At 32.4% G+C, this 10,500-nt stretch overlaps 1 protein-coding gene across 6 annotated transcripts; it reads left to right on the forward strand.

Moving 5' to 3' along the window:
- Positions 1 to 130: 130 nt before the first annotated feature.
- On the forward strand, positions 131 to 6,452 carry LOC107271098 (aurora kinase B). Of its 6 annotated transcripts, none has more exons than XM_015746709.2 (7): positions 131 to 397; positions 2,577 to 2,719; positions 2,795 to 2,986; positions 4,184 to 4,318; positions 5,330 to 5,488; positions 5,594 to 5,825; positions 6,134 to 6,452. In XM_015746709.2, exons 2-7 carry the CDS (start codon positions 2,613 to 2,615, stop codon positions 6,218 to 6,220), a joined length of 912 nt encoding a protein of 303 aa, XP_015602195.1. In that variant the 5' UTR covers positions 131 to 397; positions 2,577 to 2,612; the 3' UTR covers positions 6,221 to 6,452. The 6 variants fall into 6 exon arrangements, with proteins under 6 accessions (XP_015602195.1, XP_015602196.1, XP_015602197.1 ...); XM_015746710.2 differs by having other exon boundaries at positions 2,583 to 2,719; XM_015746711.2 differs by having other exon boundaries at positions 131 to 341.
- The last annotated feature ends 4,048 nt before the right edge of the window (positions 6,453 to 10,500 follow it).

Genomic DNA, 10,500 nt, shown 5'->3' on the forward strand with positions numbered 1-10,500 from the left:
AGGCAGCCAATGGGCAACCTGCTTTGGATTTAATTTATACCGTCCCAGCACAATGCTGTTTGTGCATTGGTCGCTGTCTGCTGTTGGCTGTCCGTTGCTTTTGGTCTAAATAAGCCTTTGGGAATAGAGCAATGGCGTTATGTATTTTCTTTCCTTTGTAATGGATTGTCTCTGTTTAATAATTAAATAATTTTCAAATTTGAAAATACTGGCACATCTCATTGGAGGAGTCAGCCATAAGGAAAGGAAGGAAGGAAGGAAATTTGAAAATAACTGACACTGATACATTTCATCTTTAGAGGAGTCAGCTATAAGGAAAAAAGAGAAAAGATAAATAACTGGTACGTGTTCTTCAGGAAGAGGAAGCCCCTAGAAAAAGGAGAAGAAATTGAAAGTAGTGAGTAGAGTAAGACCTTAGTTGAGTGGTGAGTAAAATACGTTTGAGTCTTTTACTTTGTAATTGTAAGCAATAATGAAATTCAAATTTGTACAAATTGTTGGTGCACTTATAAAGGTTAAAAGGCAATTAGGCTCTAAGAGTAAATTTTTATTCAATTAATTCTTCTGTAGCGCATTGCTTAAGAAGATTGACCCTTAAAGTAGGACCGATCTTACAAGTTTATTGGGAATACAAATATATATTAACCCCTATATCAAATAAATAATCAAGTTTTGACTTAATTTAGTGAATGTATACTATTATTATGAATGAAGCAGTTTGTTAAAATCTGATATCTGGGGCTTGGACCCAGTTTTTGAGTCTGGGGACAATTTTTTATCAAATAAATCATTGTGACTATTAATTGTTAATTTAAATAGAATTTCACTCTGACTTCTATATTTGTAATGTCACAACATTTAAAAGGACACGTACCGTTTAAATATTACCTTATAAAAATATAAGTAATATAGAAAAAACAATATTGCAATGTACGTTATGCCATTTTCTAATATCATAACTGTGATTATCATCATATTTATAGAATTCAATTTTTAACATGATATATACTTCATTATTGAAAAAACTGTTTATTTTCTATAATATAAAAATTCTATAGAATACATTCTGCCTACTTTATTTTTCTTCATATTTGTGCTATATTCTTTATATTATAACTAATACAGTTTTGAAAGTAGTTCTTAAATCTTAGTTTGCTTCAACATTTGTATAATTAAATTTCATAATTTTTTATAATTATAAAAAGTTGTAAAGATGTATTTGAAATATTTGGAAAAGGTTTTAAGCATTGTATAAAGGAAATTCAATTAGTTACAGCATTATAATGAAGTAATAAATAAATAAGTTATGAATATTAATTGAATTTCTTTTTTTACACCACCAACTTTCTATTGTTCAAAACATAAGTAATATAAAAAATCATTCTAAAAGTTATCTAATACTTTCTGACATCAGAATTGTAACTTTCCAAATGTGAATAAAAAAATTATAACATAATAATATAATTTTACAAATAAAAACAACCAGGTACTACTGAATCATTGTGTTATAAGTAGATGTAATTAATTATTTGTAACATAAGATAGTAAAGAACACACTAGGAAAGTTGCAATCTTCAAAAATTGTTGTAGTATATGGTTGATCGTTTTAATTTTTGTCTTCTTTCGAGGCTATTCTTTTCACCATGCTTATAGTATTGTGGAAGAATCTCATTTTTATGTAAATATAATTTTCTCTATTGAAATATTATGGTTAATTTATAAATGCAATTAACTTGATCTATGTAGCAAAATCATAGAGTAAACTGAAACTCTTTTGGCTGCAATAAGCTGATTTCTAGAATCGTTTACTTCTAAAAAAGAAATATAAAATTGGAACATGTGTTTCGTTTTTGGGCCATAGCCATTGAATTTTTATCTTATGCTTTTTTAGAAGAAGAGTGCAATGTTGCCTCTCATAACAAATTATATATAACAAATATAAACATTTTCTGAATTCAATAGTTTTTGCTAGCAGTGAGTGCAGATATACCTTCCTCAAATTCTATGTTTACTCTTTCCTTTTTTATCTTTCTGTAATAGTCTCAATTTGTTTTGTAGAGCAGTAAACAGTTCTGAAGTTATCGAACGAATCATGAAATTTTTGAGAATGAATCAAATATATTTCATGTTAATTGCTTGGGCTACAGTGATTCACAGTGATAAAACTCAAAAATAATATTCAGAAATATAGTAGTATTTATTGTTAAACTAATAAAGAGAACATGATAACAAAATTGCAAATTCAAAGGAGCTGAAAATATGCACCTTTTAATTGTATACGCATATACATAGCATAAAACATTTTCTTACATTCGAAATAACTCAGGAATAATTCATTATAATAGTACAAACGAATAGAAAATCAAGTAAACAATGTTACTGTGCACAACTCAGCAAGTGTGTCTAAGTGTTGTTTATCAGTCAAAGACCTACTAATGTTGCATTCAATAGTTTTTAAAAATATGTGAAATACTAATTTTAATAGATCCAACAGAGAATGATAACAAAAATCAAAATTTGCATAATAATTACTGTTCTAAATGAGTTATATTAAAACATATATTTTTCCTAAAAAGTTGTAGGTATTCAACAACAAGGAAAGCCAATCAGATATGTCAAACAAATTCAACGTTCCACGGGATACTCCTGCAGAATATCATGAGGATGTACGGCGAATGCTTGATAACATGAAGGATCATATTGAAGGACGTGGTGAAAAGTACAATTTAAGAATCATTATTGCGATATATTAACAATTAAAAATCATATCATAAAATGAATGTTTGTGTTACAGGTATGCTTGGAGTATAAATGATTTCGAACTTGGTGCACCATTAGGTCGTGGAAAATTCGGGCGAGTTTACTTGGCAAGAGAAAGATCAAGTGGATATATGGTTGCTTTGAAAACGCTATATAAAATTGAATTAACAAAAAGTCGCGTCGAAAAACAAGCATTGCGTGAAATTGAGATACAATCACATTTAAAGTAATATTTTACACTGATATGGTTTCTTATTAAATTAACAATTTATTATATTTACTCTGACATAGAACCCCAGGCTATATAAAATTGTGTTCGATGACAAGGCTACAGATGAGCAACCGTAGTTTATAAGTGTACATGATATTTGAGATTAAAAGAGCTATGTACATGAAAGATTAATTATAAACATCGACAATTACAATTTCTATTTGGGAATTACTACAGGAGATTCTCTATATTCGCATGATCTGAGGTCTATAGAAGCGAAAAATTTTTGGAAAAAGATAACTGTAAAGGACACTTTCCTTACGGCATACAGTTATAGAGCCTACTGTATTATTAAGCTTACAAGGCCCATCTGCATTGTATATCATTTTTCTGAAGTTAGGATGTTCCACGACGATTATACTTATAGATGGTGCTATAATGTCCAAATCTAAGAACGCTTTTGCATCACTATTCAGTTTTATTTTATATTTTGAGAAAATATTGGTTGCTCCCGCATTCTTCGTTTCATAAAATAGTGCGGGCGGAGAGGGGATATAATGTAAATTTTTTCTTCCTAATTTCTCTTTATTATAGGAATTAATTCGTTTTTATCATATTTGAAACACGAGAGTGTTTCACTTTGTCACCAATAGTATCGATATGAGTCGTTTTGAGGATATAACAAGTGCATGAGTATATTATGATATCATTAACCCTTTCAGTGCTATGGACGCATCTATTTGTCCAGCGAAAGTTTAAATCTAAAGAGCTTTGCACTTAAAGGGTTAATAGTGCTTAACAATATTACTTACTTTCAGGCAGTATTACACTTATTGATATGTGAGGCCTCTAATTAATCCTCATTTCTAATTATCTCCAGCTTAGCTGAAACTAAAAATCAGTTTAAACTCAAGAAATAGTAAAGTAAAATTAAAAATACAGAACATAAATGTCAAAGTATTTTTCGCTTCTAATGTCATTATATTATATATACAATTTTAATCAAACTATGCATGCATTGAAATTCTATCAGATTTAAAGACAACAATTTGTATATCAAAATTTTACCACAGGATAATTGCTGTATTCAAGCAGTGTGTGCATACAAATAAACTACGGTTGCCTCTTAGGATTGCATATTAAGTTTAACTAATAATTCTCACGACAGAGAACGTTAGGTAAATATAATTACGATTATTTTTTATAATACAGGCACCCATACATTCTTCAGTTATTTACATATTTTCACGACGAAAAGCGAATCTTTATGGTACTTGAATTCGCAGCTAAGGGCGAACTTTATAGGGAATTAAAGCGTCAACCTGGAGAACGATTCAGCGAACACTTGTACGTATTTTTTAATATATAATATATTATACCAAATGTTATGTCAATCTATATAAAAGTCAAGATGTGGAAAGCACTTTAAATAACATAATGTATTTAAAGCTACAATCATATTTAGTGACAAAGAAATATGAGTGTTAACTACAGCATTGGCATTAACAGTATCTTCATCACCAAATCGACTTCTAAAATACAATTGAACCTACATACATACAATTTATTGGAACCAAGTAACTTGACAGTGTTTAATTTCTTAGCTGTCCCCATATCTCGCTCAACCACTATTACTCTTTTATCGTGCTCGACCAATTGTAATTAAGAGTAAAGTAAGCGACGTCGATCCTTAATATCAATTGTTTAAAATTCAACCGCATTTGTCTGCGCAGGTCAACTACAATTTGTCGAGCAGGATAAAAGGAGCATAGTAATTAACAAGAGTGGGAGCAGCAAAGTTGAAATTAGTGAAAGGAATTCAGTATGTTTTATTGAAATTCGATTGTAGTAATATTTAACAATTAAAATATGCTTTGAAAAGAAATACAATTTTCGTATGTAGAAACAAAAGTTTCGTAAAGATGCTGTACTAATACAGGATAAAATATCAAGGATATAATGAATGTAATTCGGCAATCTTTATTTTCAGCGGTTACATGCGTATATGATTTTTCGTTTCTTTTTCGTTACTTTGAAATAGACTTATTACTTTCTTATATTTTTATTTCTTGTTATTCATTATTGATGATGCTCATGGACATATTAACGTTTAGATGTATTTACTGCATACGAGCTGTAAAGCTTTTGTACGCTAAAGCCAGAGTATTCCGTAGTAGAAATAGAATGGCATGGGTGAAGGATATAAGTACAAAAATATATTCTTGCTCAAATAATAATTTTTTTTAGTAAAACAGAAATGTTAAAATTAGAGTACAAATAACTAAATAATTTACTAATATGAGGCTGGTTACATACAAGTGATTTTATATTAATATGAATGATAACATATGTTTGCAGATCTGCCAAGTATACATATCAAGTTGCAGATGCATTGGAATATTGTCATAGCAATAATGTTATACACCGAGATCTTAAACCGGAAAACTTATTGCTTACTTATCAAGGTGACATAAAGTTAGCAGATTTTGGGTGGTCCGTTCATGCGCCTTCTTCAAAGTTAGTAAAAATACGTATTTTATACTTCTAATTTATAATGATACATACTGATTTTAATTTAAAAATTACTGTTCTCCTGCACATCGATTTTAATGATAATTGTAGACGAAATACTCTTTGTGGAACGTTGGATTATTTACCACCAGAAATGGTGACTGGAGATTCGTACGACGTATATGTTGATCATTGGTGTTTGGGCATTCTGTGCTATGAATTTCTTGTTGGATGCCCCCCATTTCTTAGTGATTCACAGCAAGAAACGTATTCAAAGATAAAGCAGGTCAACATTGAGTGGCCCATATATATCAAAGCAGGCGCAAAAGATCTTATTTCTAAGGTATTTATACATATGTACAGTTTTATTTGTTTCAGGTTTTTGTACTGTAGATTTTATTTTTATAATATATAATGTCAAAGTCACATCGTGGCAGCCTATCTCACAATCAGTAACAGAGTCTGGTAGGAATTGAGTTACATAATTATAATCATAAAGTATTGGTTAAAATGCACTTTACTATAGTACAATAAAGTTAATAATTAATGAGTGAATTTGCATAGGTTATTGCTAAGCTTGATTAGATTGGAAAATATATTTCATTTAATTGATTGAATTTTGAAATAAAAATAAAATTATTTTAATTACAGCTTATAAGACGTAGGAGTTCGGACAGGATTTCTTTGTCTGGTGTGAAGAAACATTTTTGGATTGTCGAGAATAAAGACAAAAAATAAATATATTTTTGACATTGGTATTCATTTCCATTGTGCATTATGACAGTGCATATGCATATTATGACAGCACGATTGATTGCTTTCGTATTATAAATATACCTAGTGTTCGTTCTTTATCATGTCTTGTTCACTTGACTGTTTTTTATCTTCTAAAAGATCAATCTTGCGATTAATTTTTATTTAACATGTATTATATACATATCAATAAAATCTTTTACCATTTTTATATTAATACATTCTTATCAATGTCATTTTTACGAGGGCCTACAGTCTATCACCACCATAGTTAAAATAAATACGATTTACAAATATGAAATTTACAAAACTCAACGTTTTAACATTTAATCTAAAAGGTGTGTAAATTAGAAATTGAATGAGATTAAGATACCGCTAGTTGATTCACAGGTTTACTTTTGGGTCATCACTTTATGTTGTAACCTTTTTAGTAACAGTATTTAGGCAAGAATCATTGGAAGTCACCTTTTTCATTATTTTTTGCCAAAATTTAAATAAACTTTTGCGTTGTGGTGGACTAGTCTACTGGATTGCTCCTAGAAGACTATTGAAAATCTTTAACAATTCATCATCAATTTGACTTTCGTCTCATCTAACGAGACCTCAGAAAAAGTAATTGTAGTGATTTGAGAATTTTTTAAATAATTACTATAATTTATTGCATCAACTGAAAATAGTATCAATCCAGTTTTTCCGAAGTTATCTTCAAGAATCTATTTAACGTGTAAGTTTTTCCAAAACCCTCCTTAGAAATGATGCAAATTCCTGATGACTAAAACACGTCCATTATTTTCCAACCTGCATTCTCGAATAACCCTCGCTCACCTCGCTACAGTTCTAACAGACATGCCCCTTTTTACATCTGTCAAACTCTTTTCTAGATCTTATTTGGTATTGTGGTGTCTTGACTTTTTGGGATTTAAACATAAAATAATAAATCTATTTGAAAAGTAAATTTATATTTTATAAATAAATTATTTTACATTATACAGTCCAACATCACTTATTTCAAGAATTTCCATAATTATCTCTCCTACTACTTGACGCATCTTATGCAATGACGCAAAATCATCAGGCTCACTGTTCCAGAATATGCGATACCACTGTCCAATGGAGTCAAATGCTTTTAATGCTTTTCGAGGCGATATTTCCTCCTGTTCGTCATAATCATCGTCTCCGTCTTCGTGCTCTTCGTTAATTTGGTCAGAGATTGAAGAACATTGCGGGCTGAGTTCAAGAAGCTTATCATCATTTAAAACTTGAAAAGTCAGATAGGAAGAGTCCTCTTTTAGCCATTCGACGATTTCTTCTTTGGTGACTTCGTCGAGCTCAGGCACTTTCATCGAAAGCGATATAATCTAACAACTGGGCTGATGCTTCATTTTCGCGAAGCAAATTTGTCCAACCGTTCCGCAAGCTATTTTTCGTCAAACTATAATCTCTTCACAGCATCGCAACAGTGTCCATGACTTTATGAAATACACAACGGAGTCAATATCATCTTCAGCCTCTTGTAAAAGTAATTCTCGAAGTAATGACTTCTTATATATTTTTTTCATGGCTTGTATTATTCCCTGCTCCATGGGCTGAATCGACACTGTCAAGTTCTAAGGCAATAATATCACAGTGCAGCAACTATTGATTGCATTGAGACTTTCTGCCGATAGTTGCGATGGAGCGTTATCTATAAACAGTAACAAATTTTTCATTTTCTCCACTTTTCTCTTTTTTAATTGCTGGTAAAAAGACGATAGTATACCAGTCCGTGAAAATTTCTCTGTCAATCCATGCACTGTGTTGCCCTTGATAATTAACGGGCAATGTCTTAATATTCTTAAAGCTACGTGGCTTCTTCTATTTTCCGACGACTAGTAATGGAATTCGATGATAACCCGTGGCATTGGCACATGTCATTATTGTCAAATAGTCTTTTAGAATCTTTCGACCGGTAGTTTGTAACTCATTTTGCTCAATCAATGTTTTCTGAAGCAACGATTTCCATGCAGGGCTTGTCTCATCTACGTTATAGACGTTGTCCAATTTGTATGAACCTTCCTCGAGAATAGTCTGAAATTCCTGGGTGAACGTTGAAGTAGCCTGCATGTTATCATACTTTAAAAATGTTTACCTTGGATTGAGATTTCTCCGATTAGTTGACGACATTTAAAATTCTTCAGCCAACCGGAACTTGCTTTAAAAGTGCTTTCTCCGTTAAGCTTATTGTTGCTCTCAGGTCCAAGAAGCCCTGGAGCATCTAGGAAGAGACTCGGCCGTTTCCGTCGGCAGGCGAAGATTGCCCTCTGGGCCTATCCGCTGCTGATACGGCAGGCAGGGAAATGTAGTTTTCCTCTCTGGTCCGCCTAAGCAGAGATGAGCCTAAGGCTCGTCGATCGCCCACGACATCCTCCTCCGTTCGTCTGAGAAGCCGCCTGAGGAACCTCAACCCGCAAGGCCCAGCGTTTTCGAGGGACATGCCTGCAGGACCGCCGCTCGTCTCCACTCGGTCGATATGTCATTCCTGCCCTACCTGGCCCCGTCCGTTCAGTCGGTGACGACTTGCCTTTTTCGTTATCGGGTGAACGTGTTTCCGCCTATTATAGAATAAAGGACCATAGTACCGTTCTGAATTTTGTATTCTTGGGTTTCCGATTTTGCCCTTTCTTATATGTATGAGTTGTGATTTATATTCTTAATTAATTAATTTTTTGGAATCTTCGCCTAGTGTACGCGTTGGAATCTGCCTGGTGTTACGATCAACGAATTTATTTTTCTTGTGGGTGTCAGGAAAATGTTGGTGGGCTTCTTTTAATAAAGAAGCCGTGGTCTAGGTTGAGCAGTTCGTATGTATTTCACGAGAGAGGAGTGTCGTGTACAAATTCCAGACTATTACTAAATTAACCTAGAGAAGGCCCGTCTTTTTATACTAGTGGTTAAGGGTAGTGTGTAAGGTAGGGGTTGCGAAACGGGAAAACGCAGTTCGGGTCTAACGGGACTCTAAAATGGAATTTTGGGTTTTTTGGATTAGGAAGGTCTTAGAAAAAGATAAACGGAGTGTTTTATTAGGGTTGGGATTAACGGTAAGGAAACAGTATTTTGGGAATAACAGGGTGCGGCATTTTATGAAGGATGAGGATAATTAGGAAAAATGCAAAAAACTATGAAAACGGTACATGGAACTTCTCCCTAGGAAAAGATGAAGATATTTTTACAAACATGAAATATCTTCATCATTATATTAATCTATTATCTAATATAAAAATACGTGGATGTTACATTATGTTGCTTATAGTATTGTAGAGTCTAGGTTTTTTAATTTGTCATTACGTGAGCTATATCTTGTATCTTGAGATTGGTTGTAATTGCCTCTAGTATACTGATTTTGATTGCCAAATGGCCTTTGTTTCGTTTGTAAAGCTTTGATTCGGATGTTGATCGTTATTTCTTGAGTTCCAGTTTCTAATATATCTGTTATGTTCCTGATTTCTAAAGTGATGTGCTTTCGTCCTACACTCTCGTTCAACATGTCCTTGTTTCTGACAATAATTACAAGATTGATCAAATCGTTTATTTGATTCGTATAGCTTTAATCTATTTTCGTGGTAATTCATTTGTATCTGGAGTGTACGTGCGGAATTTATAGCTTCTTCTAAAGAATAAAAATGTTGACTAAAAAGTGTTTGTCGATTACTCGAATAAAGTCCTCCTATGAAATTATTTATTAGTTTCTCGTTCGAAATTACCTCGATTCCAGTCCTTGCTGATTCAGAGTAGCTTGCTATAACGGTCCTCATTTCTGTGTGAAGGGCTCGTGCTCTTTTCGAGTAGTTATCTAACGATTCGTTTCTACCTTGTCTTAATTGATTCACGGTTGCTTCCCAGTCTTTAGAGCTAGTCTGATGACTAAATTCATTCTGTAAAATGTTGTATAGTTGCTCGAAATTGTTTATCTGATGCCGCAGCCTTATGGAAGCTGCCTGCTTCGTTAGTTTAGTTTGTAGAACTGCACGAAATAAAAATAAGTCGTCTGACGGATTTGTTAATTGTCTAATTGTCTAATTAGACAATGCCGAATTCGTCTTGAAATCCTCTAACAGACAGGCGTAAAAAAAATTATATGTTCAGTTGCAAAAAATTCAAGGTAACCTTGAAAAAACCTTAAAAAAAGAGTTGACCAGTAATTTTTCACTATCACGTTAAAGCTCTCTTGGAACCATGCAAAAGCTGATAAAAACATTTTCGATCGGACTGCTAATAATAAAGTAATC

This window comes from Cephus cinctus, unplaced genomic scaffold (genome assembly GCF_000341935.2).
Source record: "Cephus cinctus unplaced genomic scaffold, Ccin1 Ccin1_scaffold0885, whole genome shotgun sequence".
Lineage (NCBI taxonomy): Eukaryota > Metazoa > Arthropoda > Insecta > Hymenoptera > Cephidae > Cephus > Cephus cinctus.